This window comes from Epinephelus moara, chromosome 7 (genome assembly GCF_006386435.1).
Source record: "Epinephelus moara isolate mb chromosome 7, YSFRI_EMoa_1.0, whole genome shotgun sequence".
NCBI classification, from domain to species: Eukaryota; Metazoa; Chordata; class Actinopteri; order Perciformes; family Serranidae; genus Epinephelus; species Epinephelus moara.
In genome coordinates this window covers 22,964,833-22,989,434 of record NC_065512.1, presented here as the reverse complement: position 1 = coordinate 22,989,434, position 24,602 = coordinate 22,964,833, and the positions used below count along the sequence as shown (strand labels likewise).

The 24,602-nt window shown below is 41.6% G+C and overlaps 1 protein-coding gene across 1 annotated transcript in view; it reads left to right on the top strand.

Annotated features, from left to right (window-relative positions):
• Nucleotides 1-4,109: 4,109 nt before the first annotated feature.
• The window catches only part of myo10l3 (myosin X, like 3), a 69,648-nt gene continuing 49,155 nt past the window's right edge, over nucleotides 4,110-24,602 (top strand). The window contains exons 1-2 of the mRNA XM_050048793.1: nucleotides 4,110-4,387; nucleotides 22,966-23,064. Of these exons, the coding sequence (XP_049904750.1) occupies nucleotides 4,367-4,387; nucleotides 22,966-23,064 (120 nt within the window). The 5' untranslated portion in view covers nucleotides 4,110-4,366. The remainder of the gene's footprint in view (nucleotides 4,388-22,965; nucleotides 23,065-24,602) is intronic.

The following is a 24,602-nucleotide window of genomic DNA, read 5'->3' as shown; positions in this document are numbered from 1 at the left end:
AGTTATTTTAAATCAAGACTGGAGACTTTATTTTTTGCATCTGCTCTTTATTAAACCAAATATTTATTCATTTGTTTCACTGCACTGTAACTTTTATTCTTGTTTTTAATTTTATTTTCTATTCTCTAGCTCTTTCCTGAGGTTATAATGTGTTCCTTTTGGACTTTGTCTCCATGCTTTTGATGTTTTATGTAAAGCACTTTGAATTGCCTTGTTGCTGAAATGTACTATATAATTAAACCTGCCTTGTCTTGTACTTAAGGTAAAGTCATGTAGGTTAGCTAGGACTGGGCATCATCATGTTACGCATTTAACATAAAGTTACGTGATTACTGTAAAGTTACGTAGGTTAGGTTTACGAGAAGAGACATGGTGACGTTGCACGGTAATATATGTCAAACTTCACTTGGTTTCACATGGGACACAAACACCAATTCCCAGGGTGAAAGCCCTGTGGTTGTTTGACCCAACCACCACCTGAATATACCTCTTTACATGGACTTGCAGTCTTTATACTTCCTCCTTCTTTACTCCTGTCAACACATTGGCCACATGGTTGCAACCTTCACAATTACATTGGTTAGCTTATATACTGGCTCATAATTATATAGGTTATACACAAATTCTGGTGCATTACTTTTTGTAAGGTGTTCGAGAAGCAAGAGAACAGTCTGAATACAGTTCCACTTCCTCCAAGCACACTGTTGATGTTTTCATACTAAGCTGTGGTCTATATTGGAGTACTTATGAAATTCTGTTTTACAATTATATCAGGAAATGACATAGTTTTTTATTCATATTTATCCAGAAACAGGTAAAAGATGTAGTGAGTGAGAAAGGAGAATGTGTCTGGTCTGGACGAGCACCTGGTCAGTTCTGCCACAGTCAGAAGGTCTCTGAGTTTGTAGCTTTGGCATTAAAGTATTACTCTCTAAAAGTCCTTACAGGAACATAAAACAATGATTGGGCTGTTCTTATTAAAGCTGCTCCTAACTGTATAATCAGGAATTACTGACCCACTACATTAATCGTGTCAAATATTGGCAAAAAAATACCATAAAAATACTATAAGTACATTCCGATATGGTCTAAAACTATACAAAAAGGAGCTAGAAAGTTATATCAGCACACATAGGCCTACCTTAAATCATTACATTTAATCTAATATATAAATATAAAGGCAAGTCCCTCAAAAGTACCCTGAGTTCATCAAGAGTTCACCTTCACATTAATAATTTAAGGATAAACAAAAGAGCATTTGCGAGATCTAGGGATTGTCCTTTGGTCTGTACAGTGTAGTGATAACCTACTAATGATTGACAACAGAGTGGTGCAGAAATGAGTCCTAACACATAGAAATTATTTAGCTTTTTTGCACTTCCAGTTCCCTTGTCTTGAGGTTAATGGGTGAAGCTAACTTCTGGGTCAGCCTATAAGAAAAACTTCATCCCTGCAGCACTACATTCACAAAACTACATGGCCACATTTATCTTGGCATCATTAAAACCGAGATCCTGAAAGGTGAGCAAGGATTAAAAAGGAGATGATTAGAAGATGAACTGTCTTCAAAGTAAAAAAAAAAAACAACAACTCATCTTGGCATTTCTGTTTGGAAATAATACTCAGATTTGAGGACAACATGCAACAAAGCCACCAAGAACCAGCTTGGGGAGCTCTACACAACATTATCAAATGACTCTCAGAGACTGAGCTCTGCCATGTCACTTTATTAGCCGCCACATTGTCAACACTGATTACATAACAGACAGAACACAATTTGCCAGTCTGGATCTCTTGCATGACTATTGCATATAGATTAATTTGTGTCTGACCACCCACTGTCATCCACAGGTCACAAGTGGGTCGCTGATCTTACTGGCATAAGGTTGCAGATTAAAAAGCTTGTGTTTTTCCTCTCTCAAGCTTAAAAGACAAGATTCCATCTGGTGGCTGTGGGGAAAGTGTACAATAATAATGAATTTCTGTTTGAGTTCCCAGCTTGTGCACAATCATCTACATATCCTAAGGAGATTATTTGCTTCTATGCAAATACACACCTGTCACTGGAGTATAGGCCTACTGTAGCTAATTACTACCTTAAAAATGAGTGTTAGTAAAATCTAAAGCAATTGTCAGTAATTATGTAATTCTCTCTTACATTTTTTTAGGCTCGAGCAATAGCACTTCCAGGTGAGTTTGGTATCAGAGGCTGAGCTCTTTTATAATTAACACATCCACCCCTCACCACACGACTGATGTGCAGCCTATACATCCTGAGCTAGCTGCAGCTAACAAATGTACTGTCTGTAGGCTACATTGGCTGCTAGGGGTCAACAAATACAAACTGTACAACAAGACCAGCAGTGTAAGTTGCACAAATATTGCATGTAAAATTCACTGTGTGCTCCACCACTACTCATCTGATGTGGGTCCAATCTTTGCTCCCTATTCAGCTCTGTTGAGGTCTTCACCAAAATATTTGGTCCTGTTAGCATGCTAGGTGCTGAGCTCTCTTCACTGACCATCTTTTACTCTATTTTTTTTCTGCTGAGTTTGTAAATCAGGTTTGTATAGAATAATAATAATGTTAATACACTGGATTTATATAGCGTTTTTCTGGATACTCAAAGATGCTTTATAAAGAACAGCAACATCAAAACAAAGAAAAAACAACAGTGCAAAGAACATAATCCAATGAATGGGCTAAAGGTGGCTATAAGCTAATAGCAGGGGCGTAAATATAGACAGTGTAGGAAGTGCGGTTGCACTGGGGCTCACGGGCTGGAGGGGCCTGTAGAGAAAGGGGGCCCTTGCAAGTGATTCAGATTGCCACCTTGATTTAAAAATGGTGCCATTTGCTATATGTTCTCATATGTTTTTTAAATAGTCAGTAGCTATATAAAACAAAATTATATGTTTTTATACATAAGCTATAAAAGCTGTAAATATTCTATCAAACTAGTCAATTAAAGGATTCATTTTTTACATATTTTTGTTAGATAGATATATACTATTTCTGTGAGGACCCCTCACTGACGTAATGCATTCCCTAGCACCTTACCCTAACCTCAACCATCACAACTAAATGCCTAACCTACTTTTCTATTTACTTATCTAATAAACCTCATAAGCAGTCGCAAGGTTATTTCTCCAAAGACCCTGAGGGATGGAAGCATTGTTAAGAAATAATAAAGTTCCCGTTGCCCCACATGAGCAGTGGCCCAGTACCCTCAGATTTTATCCAAAATTTAGAATTATTGAAATGTTCATGCGGTTCCTCCAACCTCTATCGGGACTCATAAAAGGACATTTTTAAGTATTCCCATACTACCAGTCCCCGAGATCCCGTGCCCCTCAGAGCCCCCCAACCTAACCCGTACCCTAACCCTAGATTTTAATTGGGCAACCATTTTGGTTTGTTTTTAAGGAGTATATTGAGGTTTTTGTAACCGCAGCACTCTTTGAAAGCGTTGCATTTTAACCCAAACCTAACCCTTACCTAAAATGAATTCTAACCTCAACCCTAAAACCAAGTCTTAACCCTAAACAGGCCTTTGAAAAAGTGAGGACCGACCAAAATATCCTCACTTTGCATAAATGCCCTCACTTTTTTTGCTTTTATTTTTGGTCCTCACTTTGTAGCATGTACAAATACACACACACACACACACACACACACACATTAAAAAAAAACAGACTGCACATGTCCTAAGAGCCAGATCACTTGGTAAACAATCCCTGACTGAAACAAAGCCTACTCGCTCCCCTCTTCTGCCTCTTCCTCTTCCTTCTCAGTTTATTTTTCCCAAAGGAGGAAGTCCAAATAATGATCTCTCTGATCCCAGTCTATACATACATGGATACCTGGGACTGAATGAGTATGCTGAAGCAAATGACTTTGCAACGATTCCTCCTTTTGTACTCATGTTCCTGTCTTAAGTATCCCTTAAAACAGTAACCGTGTGTTGAATAAGGCAAGGGGAAATGTGCACATCCTTTAAAACCATCAGAGCCTTTGTAGGCCTGGACACAAAGAGGGCGTATGCTGAGGGGAGGTCTGTGACCCTGCAGGCTCCGCCCCCTCTGCATAATGTGCCGGCTTCATTGAAACGACCAGACAGCAGCAACACAGCACCACAGAGGCTTCACGGGACACCCAACAAACGGCGAAGAAGACTCCCAAGTGCAAGAAAACAGGGCTGTAAAATGACTCGAGACTTTTGAGCGACGGGACGGACGGAAGAACTTTTCTTTATCTCAACGAAGCGGATGGAAATCATTTGGGAATACAGCTTCCTCTCCTCCTCAGCCGTGGTACCCTGAACTCAGACTACAAAGGGACGTGAGCTTTGGGCACTGCTTAAACATGGATACATTCTTTGTAGAGGTATGTTAAAATTACTTTCTCCACACAGAAACAGTGTTTTTGGGTTAGCTTTTTACTTTAAACGTGACTTCTAATTTATTTTGGGACCTCGACGGTCTTTGTTTTGTTTTTAGCATGATGTGTTGTGCGCGTGCCTCAGCCTGGCTGCTCCACTTTTAACCTCTGTAAAGGAGTAGTTCACATATAGCCAAAAAGCACCATATAGATAGATAGATAGATAGATAGATAGATAGATAGATAGATATGACACACACACACACACACACACACATACATAGATAGGATATAGGATATATGTAGGATGCAGCTGTAGTTGTAATACCTCCACAAGCCTCCATTTAAGGACACTATTTCCTATTTCTCTGCATGACTTTTAAAATCTCTTCTTCACTTCTGCCCAGATAATCTCATTCCTGGCAAAACAAGCACAAACAGCACTTATATGACAGCATCTCTACCATTCCTCTGTTCCTCTAATGTAATTTAAGTTTATGGTAAAGGCTCCACTGCCTGTAAAACCTGAGTGAGTGCCCATGGACAGTAGATCAGATGTGTCATCTACATATCAGCCCAGACACTGACACGCTCTCACTGTGTAAAAACCGGCTATAGGTCTGATTTGTCATCCTCCTGTGAGTCAGAGGAGGGCACACACACACGCAGTCACAGACAGAGAGAGGCTGTGTTAGTGATGTAAGTCTCCTCCTCTCATAGGCCCTCCACTCACCTCCTGTGTCTCTACCAACAGCATCAGCGGTACCTGACCCTCGGTGATGATCTGTGTTGTGACTCAGTCAGGAGGCGACTCCTGAGTTATGTTGTTTCCATACTCTACAATCTCTTTCCAATAGCTTTACAGGGTTGAAAGTTGAAAATTCTGCATGTCACAACAGAGTGAGGTTGTTTTTGAAACTGTACACAGAGTGAATATGAAACCAACTGAGGACAGTCATCCTTTGACATGACAGAGATTCATGTTTGAACAAAGCTATGTAAAACCTTGGAAAAGTCTCATTAATTATATTCATTTTTAATGAAATAAGTAATTAGTCTCTGAGTTTCACTAATCTTCAAAAAAATGTCATTATAATGGTGTCCAGCTGTGAGTTACAGAAACTAGTGGTCTGACGCTGTTTGTTTCCGCATTACAAGGATGGGGAAATGACTGAATTCTTGTCATTTCTTGGCAAGAAAGTGATTAGACTGAGAAACATTTCTCAACAAAATTCCATCTTTTGGTGACCTCAGTCTGAAACTAAAAGCATCGACCTTCAGAAGCTCATAAAAAAGTATAGTTTTCAATATTCTGATGCATAAACCAACCCTGTAGCGAACAGATTGAGGTGAACTGGATTTTGGGTCATAATCTGATTTTATTAGAGTGATATGCTGTCCAGAGGAAGGATATCATTTCAGCTCAGCCCAGATCAGCAGTGATCACTGTTGTAATTTGGTGTGTGTCCTTTGTCCTTCACCAACTGTGTGAGATTTCCCCAAAGGTTTATTCGATTTCATCCAGCGTGCATTTGTTTATTATTTTTTTTGGGATGTGGTTGTGTAGTATATTGCTTTTCATTCTGCAATATAACCAAAAGGGCTGTCCTGTGTCTTGACCGACAGTCTCAACTTGTAATTTAGTCAAAATATATCAATGTTTTTTGGCTGTCGATGTGAAACGCTGTTTATTAATGAGTAGCAACTATAGAAAAAGCAGAAAACAGAGGTATTTGTGGCGGTTGTTTCACTTTTTTAATTAAAAATTGCATTAAAATGAATGAATGAACTGTCCTGGTTTTTAAGATGACTTTTGGGTCATGGAAAAAAACAGCTTCCTGAACTCCTCAGTGCGACCAGGGTGGATTTAATTAAGCGGGAATTCTGGAAGTGAAGTAAGACGAGGATTAAACTCGACTCAGTGAAAACAAGGGCAGCGGGATAAATCTTAGGCATGATTCATTACTGTGCATCCAGTGTAACAATCAGCCTGATAGTTAACATGATGAAGGTGTCAACACATGAATGATATCATCATCTTTTTAAGCCTTTGCAAATAACTGCATGTTTAAATCTGCTCCTTGACCTGAGAGGAGTCTTTTGCAGATCAGGTTCATCAAGATAAAATCGTACCAGTGTTCATCAAATGTCAGTTTGTCTTGCTCCAATCTAGAGTCAGCTTTCCCTTGCACGTCACTGACGGTGATGGTGACGGGGTTAGAGATAGTGGTGGAGTAAGAGGGAGTGGCAGGCACAAGGGTGTGTGCTCAGAGGTTTATCCTGAGAGCCCATCCTGTCCATCAGCGTGGCTTTTCCTCTTAGGAGCTGACACAACGCTGTAAAACCCTCAGCGACACTGCCTCGACTCCACACCCCATCCGCCCTCAGTGGATGTGACCCACTAAACACACACAAATACCTGCAGTGTGTCAGAGAGCTCTCCAAGCTGCTAGGTTTGGCCATTGTGGACTTTAATGTGTCAGGAAATTCCTGTAGTATATCTTTACATCTATGGCTTTTTGTATATGTGTATAAACATAGAACCCTTTTGGTTATTTAGTGTCTTTGTGAAACATCCTGTTGACAAAGTTGAATCCTGGCTATATTTCTAAACTTGGTAATCAGTTCCTTTATAGCAGCAGCTGCAACACACTACACTGTAAAGTCACACGAGGACCTTTCCACACCCGTTAATTCCTTCTCTGCATTACACACCAAATTCCTTTCTCTTAAAGAGACTCTGACAGAGGGAATCCCAGATTCCCAGCCCTGACCCCTGAAATTCCCGGTCATGGCCAGCCTGTCATCCTTGCATTGTAGAGCTGTGGTGACAAGGCTTTAGGTTTCACACCATCACCGCTGCCCCCCACACACAGACGGACACATTCACCCCATCCTAAAACATCCCTCACAGCCCTATGTGCTGTTTATGTCTAGGTCTTTGAAGCTGGAGCCGTGGGTCGGCATGCTCGGTAAGCATTCTCTGTTGAAATGGGTAATGTGAGAAAGGCCAACCTGCTCTGGAGCGGAGGGTGGACTATTTTTCTACCCAGGGTCTTTTCTACCCAGTTGTCACTTCCTCCAGCTGCCACTTTAGAGAGCTGAGAATCTGAGATCATCGCTCTTAACTTCCAGCCATGCGGACAGCCGATGGAGCACGGAAGGAAGTCAGGATGTCAAGTTAGGATGTAAGGAAGGAAGGAAAGGTATAAAAATGGCTAATGGATCCTGCATTCCTTTGAATTTTTCTCTGTCTTAGCTTGTAATTAAAGTTGAAGTGGTTATTGTGAACATTATCCCATCAAATTAGGGCACTTTGAAACAATGCTTTAGATTGTGTTAAAGTTGTGGTGAATTAACGCCGCCGGTTGTTTATGAACAAACAGATTATTAAGGCAGTGGTTAATGTGTGCGTCAGCAGAACTCCTGCAGCTTTGGTACGGTCTTGTACAGTCTGGAGGTGGTTTAATCTGTCACAAGAGCGCTGGGACTAATTACCAACAGGCATTGTCTGACCACACACCAAATAACATGGATAATCCTTTCTCATAATGACACAGATGCCAGTGTTGCGGGGGGGAGGTGTTTACGTGTGGAAAGCACCGCTGATAATAAAAATTTGGAATTTGATTAATTTGGAGTTTCCATGCTAACAAATAGTTTCCTATATTTTAAGTCAGCTATTTGATGATAGTGTTTGCATTTCTTGTGTCTCTATCAGTAACCTGACCCCTGTCTATCAGCGAGCTGACCGTCACATGGGGAGCTCAGTGCTGTGATAACCTCCTGCTGACACCATGCTGTTGACTTTAGCTTTAACCTGTTATACCAAGCTTTTGTGATGATAAAAGAATAGAACATCTTCACCATCCCACAGCTTGTTCACAAAGAACAAATAATGCAGCGCAGGAGCTCATCTCCCTGTCTTTGAGGTCATGATGATGGACAAACAATTACTGTATAAAGTGACAACTTTTTTCATGGAGTCTCTGGTGGTCTTGTCTGCCTACCCACCCAGAACCAGTAACCTTGGAAATATAGTTCCACATTTTGAGAAATAAGCTTACTCTCTTTCTTGCCGACAGTTAGAGAATGTTTGTTTTTTATGAGGGGTTTGGGGATGCAAAAAACACTGGGGAGGGACTTTGTTTTGGTTTAGGGGAGGGACACACAAATTAAAATGGTTGTATTTTGTATTTATTTTACAACCCTTTTTTTAATTTAAGAAAACATGCCATATTTTCTTTGAAAACCAGCAGAATTACACCATTAGCCAGAAACTGTAAAAACAGACATTGGATTTTCAACTATTCCGACGGTCTTTGGACACACCATGTGCGACAAACGCTTCAGTCAGAAAAAAATAAAAATAAAAATCTGAGTTTAAAGTAGTGATGTTTCATCAAAATCACTTATTCCACATGTCTCATTTAAAATTTTGACCCAAATAAACCATTTGCACTCCCTAACCAGCATGCATGGCAAAAGTGAAACCAGAAGATTTTTTAAACTCCAGAATTTCATCTTCAGCTTTTAACTTTCAAACATCAAAGGGTTCATTTAAAAACCTAATAACTAATTTATGGTGTATGGAAAGTCATGCATTTTCTGCCAGTCACTCAGGGAAGCTCAAGAAAAAATATTTATAGCTTCAGGGAGGGTCAAAACTTAAAAAAAGAAAAGAAATAGTCACACCCCAGTCACCCCCGTCCTCTGATAAATAAAGAACAGTTCCTTAGATGAGAAGATTGTCACCATATGGCTATGACCTTACAGTTAGCTTAACTTAGCATAAAGACTGGAAACATGGAGAAACAGCTAGCCTATCTAAAACGTTTTAATGTAAAGACATAAGAGTGGTAGCAATTGCATTTCCCAAAATGTTGAACTATTCCTTTAATAGGTGACCTTTACTATCATCCATCCTGATGCTGGTTTGTAAACCCATCAGTTCCACTCCCTCCAGTCTCTCATACTGTAGTGTCTAACAGAAAAAGTCTCATCATATGTTAAAAAGACATAGCTCATAAAAAAAATACTACTCAATCAACTCTCCAACACCCATCCTTCCTGCCCTCCCTGTGTGTGTGTGTGTGTGTGTGTGTCCCTTTTAGGGCCAACCTGGGTGTGTCATTCTCCGAAATATAAATCACCTTAGGGCACTTGGGTGTATCACTAAGTTTTTGTCATCTCAACAAAGCTGTGACGAAAGAGAACTTCCTCAACCCTTTGCTTTATTTGTGAACTTAAAACCAAATGAAGAAATCATTGTACAGTCATGCAGTCATGAGTTACGTCTGGACTTGTAAAAGTGATAGCTTTTAACTTGCCTTGTTTAGTGTAAGAACAACAGGGACATGGAAGAGTACAAGTGGCACAAGAACAGCATTTTGAAAGAAAGAAGCTGTTTATTTTCATTTTGATTCCAGTTCAAACACTTCCGGATTAGTTAAAGGAATATTTGTTGGTGAAGATTCTCATAAGTGCTATATCGTAGGCTGGACTTGCAACTAGACTTGCTTGCGTTTCTTGACGACGTTTCGCCTCTCATCCAAGAAGCTTCTTCAGAACGTTCTTGGGTGAGAGGCGAAGAAGAAACGCAATCAACCCAGTTGCCTACGATATAGCAGTTAAAGGAATAGTTTGACATTTTGGGAATTTTGCTGACAGTTGAATAAGAAGATTGATAGCTTGCTCCATTTACAGTATACCCACCTATCAGCCAAAAAGCCACTGGATGACATAAGAGATCTGCCCACTTCCTTCTTGGTAACTGACCCATCTACCTAGTAGTACACCCACCTCATCAAGTATCAGTACACCATTGCTGTTATGTCTGTACGATAAATAGGTAGCTGAGGCCAGGAGTTAGCTTAGCTTAGCACAAAGACTGAAGATCATATACTGTATGAAAATAAATGGTAGTAGCCACTGTGATGTCACCCGCTGGTTTGTAGGCAGGTTTTAAAGCCTTTGCATTTTGGCTGTTGCCATTTTGTTTTATTTGGAGCCACAAGTGACCAGGCCCTCAATTATGCATAACTTCAGTTTTTTGAAAATTGAAATGGGTTATATAAAAATTCAATCCCTGTAAAGTTGTCATAATTTAGGAAATTAGCTAAAGAGGGCAAAATTGCTCTTTGTACGAAGCTGAACATGTTTATTGCTGCTTTAAAGTTGGACATTTTAACATGGGGTTCTATGGGGATTGACTCATTTTGGGAGCCAGCCTCCTTTGGTCATTCACAGAACTGTAGTTTTTGGCACTTTCACGTAGGCTACATTTTTTAGCGCCATAGGTTGCCATTTGCTAGAAAGAAGGGGAAACAGCTCGGCTGGCTCTGTCCAAAGGTAACAAAATCCACCATTAGCTCTAAAGCTCACTAATTAACATGTTATTATGTCTCATTTGTTTAGCTTCTTGCTAAGCTAAGCTAATCGGCTGCTGGCTCCAGCGTCCTATTCAGCATACAGACATAAAACACTTACCAAGCTTCTTATTTAACTCTCAGCAAGAATGTGAACAAGAGTGTTTCTCAAAATGCTGAACTATTATTTTCACATCTCAACAATTGGGGTGAAAGAATGACTTGCAGAATAGATTGTCACCTTTTTTGACACCAGAGAGGTTTCTGAATGATAAGTTGTTCATACTGTAAGCTACTCGTGTCACTGGGATCTGTGTGTTGTGTGCTTTCCTTTCTCTTTTTTGTGTCTCAGTGAGATTTTTCAGTCATGCCCCTGTTCATCTCCAGCATTTGAATCTGGCCTCTAAACCAGATCAATCCCTCCACTCTACAAACACAACCATTTCCCCCCCCCGATTAGCGTGCAGTGGATTTGTGCGAAAGTAAAGAAAATTGAAGTTGCTGTTTATCGCTGCTTACCCTTCACACAATAAATGTCTGTTGGCCTTCACCTTGGCCGCCCTACCTGACAGACACAGTGAGCTGGTAATGAGTGCAGCTTAAATCCTCTCCGTTCAGAGGTCTCGTCTGGCAGCTTAATAACAGCCAACCTGTGATTACTGCTCCCAGGCCAGATGTTGACTTTCCTTTTTTAGCCCCCTATGATTACTGCGCACAGAGGTAGCCTATTACGGGATGGAATATGTCTCTACACACTTGCCTGTATATTACATTTTCCTATGTGTGTAAGTTAAACACATTGTAGCAACCACAGGAGGATATAGCCTGAGGTAAAAAAAAAAAAAAAAAACTTAAAAAGTGTAAAATTGTTGACTCCCTCGTGATGAGGTCACTGCTACAGTTGTAATTTCAGAACTAATTGCAGGAGGAACACCCTGTCGGGCCTAAGTACACATCCCACGCTGTGTTAGCCTTGACTGCCGTGGCCTGAAGAGCCTAACTGGCACCTTGGTGCTTCAAAAACACAAACAACACAGCGTGGCACAATCCACAATCATGACCTGTTAGCGTTCCCATCCATTCCCAGTCTGTTTTATTAGACGTGAGTGTGTGTGGTTTGGCCAGAGGTTGTTTGTAGGATGGTACGTTGAGATACTGAGACTCGCATGTGGAGGAATGTTACGTGTTTTCCCACTTGAACCAGCCCTTCCTTCACATCCTCATCCTCAGAGAGAACATCAAAATACCCTCCACATTCCCCAATAAGAGAGAAAAGGTAGCAGTTTGATGGAGGCACTGCAGCACTTTTTGTGTCGTTTGAACTTTCAAACGCTGCACAACCCCATGCATATCATGTGTCTAATCCTTTTTCGGCACAGTTACATCATCCTGACCACTAATGCTCCCTCCCTACCTACCACTATAGATTACTCATATAAATTATAAGCTTTAAATGTGATATATGTGCCTGTGCAGCTGGTAATGCAGCTCCTGTGAGTAGCTGGAGAGTTGGAGACTGCTGTGAGGGTACCGAAAGTAGTTGAATTAGTTTCATCATTATTCATTAATCTTCCCACTAGTTTTTTTGAGTAATGGATTAATCATTTGCATAAAAAAATATGGTCAGAAGAAGAGCTTGATGCTTGAAACAACACTTGGTGGTAATTAAATATATGCTAATGGGTGCATTATGTAGTTTGCAGAATCTGTTTCTTAAAAATAAAACTTTTTCTTAAGTTTTGTGCAACCAGTGATCCAAATCCCAGAAATATTCAGTTTACTGTCAAATAAGACAAATCAAGAAGTAAATTAGCACATTTTTGCGAAGCTGTAATGGGCAAATACTTAATTATTTGTGTCAGCAATACAATACATGTCCAAAATTATAAATAGGAGAGTCCCCTTGAGCTATTGTGATCAATCTGGGACTTTGTGAGGAATGGGCGAAGGTCAAAGGCAGTGTAACAAGAGCCAGGTCGCCTGCCGATGGCTCCCCTCAACCTTAACAACCACTACCCCACTGGCCAGTGCCCCAGATGACTCACACAATCAAACACACAGGGGCTCAGTCTGTCAGTCCCGACTGAGCAGCATTCCTAAAATATCTCAGGGATTCCTGCTGTGTGACCCCATAACAGTCCACAGACGAGTACAGAGGGGGCTAGATATGTAGATGACAGACAGGAGGATGAATGCCAGGTGGCTGTGTAGATATTCAAAGTCACGCAGCTTAGCCGACAATCCAATCAAACATGCAGTAATCACATCATTTGTTGCCTCTTCGTCCCATCCTGGAATTCATTCTGTAGTTAGGAATCATAACCCTGAGCACAGGATCATACTAATACTTTGATCACTGTAGAACAGTGCAGGAAGGAAAATATGTCCACACAGGATAAGGATGTAAAGCAGGGGCCTGTGCCAGGAGTCTGTGCCACAGTGTCAAGTGCTCCTCTTCTTTCTTTTGTGCTCCTGAAGACATAATTTGTTATGCAAATTCTCTTTCGATACACTCATTAGCAACATGGCAGATTAGCTACATCAGACGATGGCAAGGGGAGGTGCTATTTAACCCCCCCGGACACAAACAGACGGACAGACAACAGACACACTCATAGTACCAAACACATGCAGACACACACACTTACACATATTTGCTTTACTTGCTGTTGTGACTCCATTTAGCATGTTAATGAAAATAGATTAAAAGACAGCGATAGCAACAAATTGCTGCCGCATTTGATTTCCATTAACCTAGTGACACAGTTGCATTCATAACTACATCATCCTCAGACCCTCTGCTTTAACAAAAACAGTCTATGAATATGCAAATGAAGCTCGGGTTAACTGGTGAGGCTGCTGCCTCTAGGCCATCCTGCTTTAAGTCTGTTTATAGCTTCCTCAGCGGGGGGTTCGCGCAGCTCCTCTGAGTCCAGAACAATTGATGAGCGGCACCCTTTTTTCCTCTCACTCCCCCTCCACCGCAGACTGGGGGAAAGCCCTGCTCCCCCAGGGACTCCTCCTCCTCCATTAGCTAATTTCTGATCAGCTGCTCCCTCCATCATTAATTCATACGTCTTCCAGCACAGATGCTGAAGGTTGCCTTTAATCATCTGATTTCTCCCCTCAGTCACACACACCCTGCCCTTCCCCGCCCTCACCCCATGCTGGCTGCGGGCACCAGCAGGCAGACGTTACAGTGGCAACGGGGAAACAAAGAAAATGTAAAAGGGGCACACTTGTATTAAATCACTGGCAGTTATCCCTAATTTATTCTTTATACTGGACAGTAATTATATACATTGTGATGAGCCTGATGACAGCTGCCTGATGGTTACAGAAGCCAGCATCTTGCCAGAGAGTTGCATGACCGAATCTTTGGAAAATTGGTGCAAGAAATTTTCCCCAATAACCATAACTGAGGAGCTCTTGAGAGCGGCACTTAACCCCTAATCGGCCCAGAGGAGCTGCTCAAAGGAACAGTAGGAAAATACATAAAATATGCACATAATGACAACATGTAAATTCAGTTAATTTTCATAGATTTAAAAATCTCAACATCCTGGCAACGACCAAGCTGAGTCAAAATGTTACTGAAATAAGATCACAAGAGTTTTTCTGTGTTTAAAATTATATCCAGTAACTTTCTGATGAGGTTTTGCTCTTTGTAGGATGTCCAGTTTTTGCCCCACTTGAAAGCTTGTGGTCAAAGACCCAGAGGGACCTTTGCCCAGATTTCCCTCCCAGCTGCAGTCAGCCCATTTGTTTAATCTCGCCAGCTACTTGGCGGATTCCTCCTCATTCTACTCACTCAGCATGCAGGAGATTTGGTTACAATCCCTGAATTTGGCTATTCTCCATTTTGATGGACAAAGAAATAAACCCCGGCATTGTTACCTGCTGTTAATGCTTCTGGTTACATTAGCCGCATTTCCACCAAACAGGTTTAATATCCCTTAGAACCATACACAACCCATATGGACATTTATCTAAACCAGTGGTTCCCAACTGTTGGGTCGTGGTCCAAAAGTAGGTCACGGGTCCATGGACCTTAAGTGACTCGTAAACGTATCAAGTTTGCAAGAAACACATTTTATTTTAATGTTGTTTTATTCTGTAGAGTGAGTGACTAATGGACAGCTACTTGACATAGACAGCTAACGAGCTCAACGTCATGGCCAAACACTAAGGAGAAATCTGGACCCCGTGACTGGACCAGTTGGGAACTACTGATCTAAACCCTAGATTTGTACAGTGTTTCCAACCCAGACATTATTCTTATTATGCAGGCAGGGTTGCTACCAGACAGTTACAGCTGCATCAGTGCTCAGCTCTGTCTGTGTTTCTTCTTTACTGACAATGCAGAGGAACGTCTAAACCTCGCTGACTGTCCATGGAACAGGGTTATGCAACATTTTCAAAAGACAAAAGAACAGACTGGAGTGTTCGGAGTCTCTGTTGCAATTAATAGAATATTTGAAGATAGCGGGTTTGTGTATTGACCCCTTGTCGAGCATGAGTTTCGATCTTCTCTTGACCAATCTACGGACTGCTGTGTTTCCTGCTCCACCTTTTAATATTGGATGAGTGTGCTAGGTACCTCAACAGAGGGGTGATGAACAAACAGGACAGAATGGACCAGTTCTGTTAAAACCTTCCACAACTTTTGACGAAGGAAACACAAAAATAACTGTTCTAATGTGTAACCAACTGAACTGGACCGCTTGGTGGAAACAAGGCTTTACATTCCTGTAGCTTTATTATTCTTTGTATATATACAAAACCAAATTAAAAAGTCTAATTTCTGCAAAATGTAGGAAAAAATTAACAGTTTTACCGACAAAGGACACACACTGGCAACATGCAAGTGTCAGTATGCTGTTTGACCTTTTAAAAGCAGGCCATCCAGCCCTCCAGTGTTCTGGACTGCACATCTGTCCAAGTGAGGTCATAAAGGGTTAGTGACTTGGCCTTATGCCTCCCTATTGTTATGATAATGCTGTTGTGTCCTGGTATTTGAGGTGTAAATGTAGCGCTAGACCACAGTCCTATATATATAAACAAAATGTTTTTTGGAACATCTGCTTCTAAATGAGATGCTGTAGGTCACTGAGAACTTTGAGTTTATTCTGATCTGAGATAAACACGATTGCAAAACAAATATTCATGAATGAATACGATCAAGCGAGGGAATTTGAGAGGGACAAGTGAAAGCAGCAACATCTAGAGTTTCTTTTGGACGAATTTGTTCCTGGTGGATACGTTCCGGTGTTACGTTTATCTTAGCACAACAAATGAGATGCTTGTCAAGAATCCAGCTGGTCGTTGCTCTTAGCCAGGCATCAGTCCTAGCCAGCAGTCAGCTCAACCTACAGCACTGCTGTCCGCTGGGCAGGCGTTCACTCACCGCTCCTTGAAACCACACTATGATCCAAGAAATTGGCTTATCATAACTTAATTGTTTAACCGTGTCCAAGTCAGGATGAGTTAATTAGCTTTCTTTTGTCCTGGCTGATACGATCACCCGATACCGCCTGCGCTCATGCTACGCCAGACAGCAGAGAAAGAGCCGTTGCACCTTGTACTATGTATGCCCCTTAAATATTAAAGGCTCGTTCATTAGCCAATCTCTGAGCTGGATGTCATTATACAAGCTGCAGAAACTCAAGCCTCCAACTTTGGGATCACATCATTCAGCCTGAGTGGTTTCTGTGTCAAAGAGCATGATGGGACGTCGGCGTGCGGCCTGTTTTGGTGGGTCAGATTACTATTGTCAGCTGGGTTCTGCCTCAGCAGTGCTACTCGTGCTCAGTGACATGCAGCATTAAGAATTTCAAATTAGCTTGAGCTGGGAAGATCATGGCAGCGGTTCAGCTTTGCTTTTTAATGGTGCGGTTTAAACATTTGGTTACCAGAGGCACGGGAGCGGGGGTTAACTTGATAATTAAACCCAGTGACGGCTGCGTTTCATTATAAGAGTGAAGTTTAAAATGATTATTATACAGGGAATACACACCATCTCAGTGGTTTGGTCAGAATGGTTCCAAGTTTAGGGGACTTAAACACAAGATGATACCCGTGTCCCTTTTGTGTCCCAGCTGGTCTTTGTTTGGGATGTTTCCGCCTGGTTAACTTCTGAGCTCTCAGTCAGAGGTGGTTGCCTTTGTCCTGACTTAGTGACGGAGCTCCTGAGGATGGAGGAGACAAGGGGGAGGAGTTTTGGTGAGACCATCTGTTGCTGAGACAATACATCTCTACTTTATACCCTCCAGCTTCAGACACTTTACACACACACACACACACATGCTTACATACAAAGACACAAACAAAATGGACACACACATCTGATGTTGGTGGTCTTGAGCCACTGGAGAACCAATTCTACCAATTTAAATTTACTGGCTAATAGTCATATAGACAAATCACTGTGTTTATTTAAAGCAGACCTAAAAGTCAAAATGTTTTCAGGACATATCACTGGCTGCATATAAAGATGGACAATGTGTCTCCACTACTTACCACTGTACAACAATAAAGCCAAAATATCTTGGAAACAGGCATCACCATCTTGGTCATTTGGAGCCAGAGTCTAGGAAGTGGAGCCGTGGTACAGAGTTCCCACCTATGAACCCATCCTACCCAGTCGCGAGCAGTGTAATTGATCACAAGCACACCGACTGACACACACAGCTGTCAATCATGATGTCTAACCACATTTTATAGTATCAAATAACTTACTAAAACCAAACCTATTAGAAAAATGAACACTTGAACGTACATCAGTGTGACAAGAATTACCTAAAATGACAGAAACCACCCTAGGGGAAAAATGTATTTTGCATCTATTTAAGCTCCTTTTCCACGGCTCAAAAAACCTTACTAACACCTGCTAACAACTGGCTTTTGTATGTAACATGAAAGATTACAATCGTCGCTCACACCCGGGTCAAATGACTCTGTAGTAGTCATCAGCTCCGATTAGCAGTGATGGAAATACAACGCCCGGATGAACAAGTTAATTTTGGTCCCTTTACCAGCAGGATATAATGACACACCATCAGGAAATACCATCCGTTTCTGCCTAAGCAGCATTGTTCCAAATTAGTCTGCACCAAATCTGAGAGAGAAAGACTGAATAAGTAAGGGATAAAAAGAAGTAACCACTGTAACATTTTCACTGGCCTCCATGCTGCTTTCCACTGTTTACTAACCTGTGTAACGTGACACACCAGTAAGAAGAAACAGAAAGGAATACTCGTCTGCTGCAGTTTTCCTGAGTTTAAGAATCTGTGTGCACATGTTTATTTGGGTGGTAAAGGGGTCTTTTATATTCTAGTTTGGCCCATGTTCCATCTGCTGACACAGAGGGGGCGGGGTTTATGACTTGTACTGCAGCCAGCCACTAGGGGGCAATTGAGATGTTTTGGCTTCACTTATGGGGAGCTGTCATGTCATCTATCTTTATATACATTGGGATAGAGTGTTTCTTATATGTAGTATGACTATTCCCCACAGCTAGTGGTCTTTATTGCTGACTCCTAAAATATGCTAAAAATGCTTGTGGCAAAAAAAGGCAGAAAAAACGGCAAAAAGGCAAAACAAGGATCATAAGGGTGTAACATCGTTTAGAGGGTAATGATATTAAAGGATGCTGGAGTTGTTCCTAATGACTGCCTTTCAAGTTTATTGATGTTAGTAGTTTCTGTCTATAGTTTTGTCCAGTTTGCTTTTCTCTCTTTTACTTCATCTTTCTATTTTTGAATATCTCTGAATTACTATGCTAGATTGTACAATAAATGAAATGCAAGTTGCTATTTTTGGATGTAGAATAATGTTACCAAGTGTTAAAATTAATAAAAACTTAAGTAACAAAAAACAAATTTGACTGACTGGTAGAATCTGATACATCTGTAAAATATGACTACTACAGCTTTTTTGCCTGTTAAGCGACTACTGATTTGGCTGTTTCTGCACAATGTTGATTATAGTGCCTGGTGGGCAGATCTCCAGAGAGCCAGTCACTCTGCACAGACGCTGGTGCAGCAAGCCAATCCAGACTTGGCATCTTTATGGGCCAGCTTGTTGCTGACTTTTGGTTTACCATATAGTGTTGAGTCATTTAATTAGCCAGATATTATGTGAATTATTGGGTCTCTCGACTCCTGACCTGTGTGCTGTGAGCACGTTGTTTGGATAGTTTTATCTTTCTGTAACCATAAAATTGTTACAGGGCATCTCTTTGTTCGTGTGAATGGAAAACCTCTGAGAGTCTGACTCAGCAACTGAACCATTCAATCCTGGAAAAATTTCTTTTAATATATGCGTCAGTGAAGTTGAAGCAATACCACAAAGTGTTGTAGAAACACACAGTATTATGAGCTTTTCTACTGCTTTTCATGCCATGGCTTGCCTGTTTTACTCACATGGGATCTACCTTTTGTTATTACCTAGTCCATGCACGTTTTCTTTTTACTTTGTCAGCTCCACTGTTGCAGTTACAAATACTAACAGCCTCTACAAGACAAAAAGTACCAGCAATATTCTGCTGAGTCCCTGTGATTTCCAGTTACATAACAGCAACTGATCTTCTTAAAAATCTATAGAGTAAACACGATTAATCTCCTCACTGGACTTCAGCAGACTCACGTGAAGCAGCTTTTCCCTGAACAGGCCAGGCTGGTACCAGGCAGACACAGTCGGCAGTCGGTATGGAAGTCACCAATCGTCTCATATTAAATGGAAACTGAGATTATGTGTGGCCCCGTGGTGGAGATCACCTCTGTTATATGTTTCTGTTTGTCTACCTCTTTTTTCCAGACAATGGGAGGTGGGACATTATCAGGTGCCTGCACTCTTCCTCTTTCCCCTCTCACCCTCCCCCCAGCCTCCTCCTAATTTACACGACCCCCTTTATCCCACTCTCCGCTCTCCCCTGTGGTTTTAGAGAGCTACATTTAGCTGTGCTCCATTAGCTGACTGGAAGAAAAAAAATCCTAGATGATGATGGAAGTAGGTTTGCAGACTGGTTGGTTGGACTGAGTGACCCTCTGTCCAGAGAGGAAGCCAGGATCACAAAAGAAAGCCCAATCATCACTCTTAGAGGCTGAGCAAGTTAATTTAATGGACTTCTTTATTGAGCTTATTTCCTCTTTGTCTCTGTGATTCAGCAGTGTCTCAAGCAGATTGCATTTCACCCAAATATCTAGTGTATTAAACAAAAGCATCTCGATCTTTGTTCTGACCCTGGTGGCAAACACATTTGTGTTCCACGGATGAGAGTGTGTGTGCACACGTGGCAGCCTGTTGTTAATAGTTAATGAGGATTGATGTCTGGAAGTGGTGACCTTGTATAAGGTTTCCTAGTGGAATCCATGCATATTGATCTCTTTAGTTTTATGCTCTATTGGACACACCATTCCCTTTCGCTACGTGTTTTCCTCGGGCCACTTCAATGGTGGTGATGATTAATGGTGTTTAGTCAAAGACAGGATTCTCAGAAGAGGTGGTGACTTTCTTCAAAGTGCACATCCTATTAATCTCACACTGAAAACCAAAATGTTCAGTTTGTGTTACGTGATTTATAGTCGTGTGACCGTAAACTGAGGAAATCCAAACTGGCTTGACATTTCGGGAAAAATACGCTGTCTGGTTTTCTTGCTTACAGGAAAGTGAGTGAAGGTCACTCTCATAACCCTTCACAAAACCACAACATTTATTTTTTACATTTAAAAAACAGGTTTAAACAAATCAGATATAACAGGTTAACTGGTGAGCTTTAGAGATGCTTGCGAATTTTGTTACCTTCAGAGTAGAGCAGCCATGCTAGGTGTTTTCCCTGTTTCTGGTCTTTATGCTAAGCTTAACTAATATTAAAGGTTCTTTATATGGTAATCAGCAGCAGACAACAATTTTCTATGGAAAGATATAATGGCGTCCTAAGCAGAAATGAAGTCACACTACCTCTGTTTGTTGTAATCTCAGCTTCTCTGTTCACTGTCGGTAGACGATCTGGCCTTACATGCATGTTAGTGCATGTGAGAACCTGTGTTTATCCTACTGCCTAGCTAATCGCCATCGCTCTGCACTGCGCTCATGAGGTGGTTACGGGGTTTACTGATGATAACAGTGATGACCTGTTCATTCATTCTCATTTTCAGGTCGTTAGACACTAATGGTTTTTCACGCTCCCTGTCCTCTCATAGCGACGTAGGGGCACCCTTTAGCCAATGTGACACAAGGCTGAAACCCTGAAGAAGACTTTGGTCGATACGCGTAGGTCTGTCTTGTTGCCTTTGCTCTAATAAAAGTTAGTTTATATATATTTTTACCTGAAGACGGAGTGCCTCAGTTTTTTTTCCTTGGTTGTCTGCATTTTTTTACAAACAGCAAGACTTCCTTGGTTTTTTGTTCAACTAGGCTGAAACACGTTGTATCTTGTGGTAAATGTTGTGAAACGGTCATGGTTAGGTTTAGGCAGCAAAACTACCCAGTTGGGTTGAGAAAAAAGATCATGTTTTGGGTTAAAATAGGTTTGTTTGTTACATTACGTAAAGAAACATGACAATATCTGTGCCTGATGACTGTAGTAAATTATGTAATGTTACATTAAAACAACACTGAATTTTGGTTTTACACAAGACATGAACTGGGATCTCCTGGATGAAAGTCCGGTTTTGTTTGACCCATCCCCCCAATGCAGACTTTCTCATTCTCTATACTTAAGTTATATGCTCTTAGTATCAGGTATTGTAACGGATAGATTTACGCTGGAGCCTGGCGCATCTTATAAAGAGATATCATATGCTAAGCGGTGTGACTAAGCGTTGGTATTTCATCCCCTAGTAAAGAGAACAGGCTCGCAGTAGTCATGGGTATTAAAATGTAGCACCGCTCCTTCAGTCTCTCCCCAGGTTAACACTGTAACTTCTGTCAGCATTGTTGCAACTGTTAGCACTGTTAGCTGCTAGCCACTGGCTCAGTCACCTCCATGTTGAGAACTGTGTGCTGACACTTCCAGCTCAGACTCTGAACCATAGATAAGCTCTGAATGTTGCATACAGCTCCCTTAACAGACAAACTTGTAAGTGGTGTTGATCTATTCGTCTGACTTTGAGGAAGAAAGCGAAAGCGGAATTCCCAAAATTGTAAAATGATCTTTGAAGGTCATAGGTTAGCTACCAGATGGTTTTTAATACTTTATATTGTTTAACTAAAGGCCACATTTATTGTTTTAGACTGTGGCAAATGTGGATTTAGTCATCCTAAAAGATTTACAATTTAGACCACACAGGCGTTCACTCTTCTTCACAACAGACATTTAAAGCAGCCGGTTCTATAAATGTATCGTCCACCGCTGTGAGGAAATGACAGTCAGTCTGAGCAATCAGCCTCAGATTCCTGTTATTGCTCCTGGTTACTGAGCTGCTAACAAACATGTCTGGGAAGGTCTGTGACTTCACGTGGATACACAAACACAGGACAGGCCGCCCAGATCAGCTGTAGTGCTGGTGTTAATCTCTGTCTGGAACAAGGATCTGGTCTCGGACAATAGCAAGAAGCATGTCGTGGTGTGGCTGATTGAAATATAGAAAAGAAGAAAGGATAATGGGCATAGAAACATTTGCATTGGTTGATTTGCTAAAGTGGCAAATACTCATTTAGGTTAATTTTCTTCCATTTTATGGAGTAAAGAAGCCCTCACAACCAAAGACTGAAAGATGTTTTGACAGTTTTACTGAGTGTGTGTGACTCTGCGTGGTAGTTTTAGTCTCTGACACATCCTCTGCATACAGGCCTGGCAAACAGCTTTTCTCTACTAAAGGGCAATGACAGTTTAATAAGAGGATAGCTGTGCCAGTTTAGTGTGGTGAGGGAGCAGCAATGTGGCAGAGAGCGATGAGCAATGCTGAGAAAGAGAGAAAAATGGCGAAAAGGACACAAACCAGAAGACATAAGCCCTGTGTTTTTTTGAATATCTTTGCTGTCTCTTCAGACTGAGCAGCTACTAACTCACCTGCCACATTCACATTACACCTAAATAGCTAGGAATATATTTATGTCTGGGTTGAGCTTTGTCTTTCCCTCAGCAATCAGTGAAGTTCCTAAAGTGCGATTATAATGCAAATGTGCAGTACCCTCTTCCTCACACAGCTGACTCCAATATGAGCTCTGTGTCCAGATGCTAATGGTGTTTTTTTTCTGCCTATTGTGTTGCAGGGGGCCCGTGTCTGGCTGAGACACAAAGAACAGCTCCTCCCTTCCACCGTTAGCTCTTGTGATGATTCGTCCTTGGTGCTCACCACCGACTATGGGAAGGTAAGAAGAGTTCTGTTTCCCTGCTGAAGGGTTAAAGCTGCCCATGAGTAATTTTAAACCACCCCGAACTCTCATCTGCACAGTGTCTTCACCATGAAGCATTTTTCATTGTTTTTTGTTCCCACATGATTTTGTAAACCCCTTAAAGCCAAGAAAAAGTAACTACTCACACATTCAAAACATATTGATGCATTTACAGGCATTAACTGATATAGCGTGCAAGTAAAGCTTCCCCCCGTCTTTCAGTTGTAATATACAAGGTTATACTACAACCTAGGTGTGAAGTGGGCCAGTGTGTATGTGAGAAGGTTAATTGTTTGCACACATGTGTTTCATCTCGGGGCACAGCGATGGGATCAACACCTTTTGAATAAAGTAAGAATGACAGGAATGGGCTCCTTGTGTCAAGTCACTGGCCCGAGCTTATCAGTTTGGCAGAGCATGGTGGTCTTTGTGTCTGGAGGAAATCCTGTTAGAGAGTGAGACGCGAGAGAGACATAGAAAGAGAGAGAGAGGGGTGGCGATAGACGGTTAAAAAATAGTTTCTCTGTCAAATGTCTGTGGGTCAGAGAGTGTAGGTCAAAAATGAGCTTCCAGGACAACTCTTATCTTGTGGGATGTGGGATGCATATGATAGGTCCACATTTGCTCCTGACTGACTGTCCAAACTCAGTGGCAGGTCTTTGGTCAGGTCAGGGTTTCGGGAAGGAACAGGGTAGGGCCCAAGGACTGACTCTGTCTGCTGGATCTCAACGTGTAACGTCATTTTCATATCCAGAATCTGTCACACAGCCATCACCCCAACCACAAGCCATGGTTATTCCCTCACTGGAGTCCTTGACTGAAAAGAAGAGTGGCATATGAAAGAGAGGTCACCAAGCTGTTGAGGAGCAGCATGTGTGTTCTTTGTGGAAATTAAGGGCATTTAGCTGAGAGATGGCTCTGAATGGTCTCATTTTCACATCACATGTGTGTTGGTTAGCATGGCGTGGGCTGAGGCGTGGGCTGAGAGTGGTGCGTTATAGGTAGAGAGTATAAACGATGTGTGAGAGGGAACATATGAACTCATCCTGGGCATATGTGTTTGATGTTCCTATGGTCAGTGGTAGGGATTCTTGTGGTGTGAGAAGTCCACCATGTGTTGAGAAAGGGGCAGGGATGACTCCGACCAACGGAAACACCATCGATCACAGCGAGGAAGGATTCACAGCACCAGGTCAGGGGGTGAAAATGAATCAGACCCCACTTCATCTTCGTTATCATCTTAACGTGACTGGAGAATACCACAGGGTGTTGATCTCAGTCCAAAAACATTTCACCACCCTCAGCAGGATTTAAAGGAATAACATTTTTGAATCGTGGCTTTGCAGCTGAACTAAAGCTGCACTGTTTCATATGATCCTCACATGCAAGCTCAGGATGTGTTGGTCATCTGCAGGCATATGGTCTAAAGACTCTGCAGAGAATGACAAGAATGTGAGACTGGAAAGCAGACTGTCTCCACCTTCAGGATCGCTGGCTGACCTTACGTGATCCCC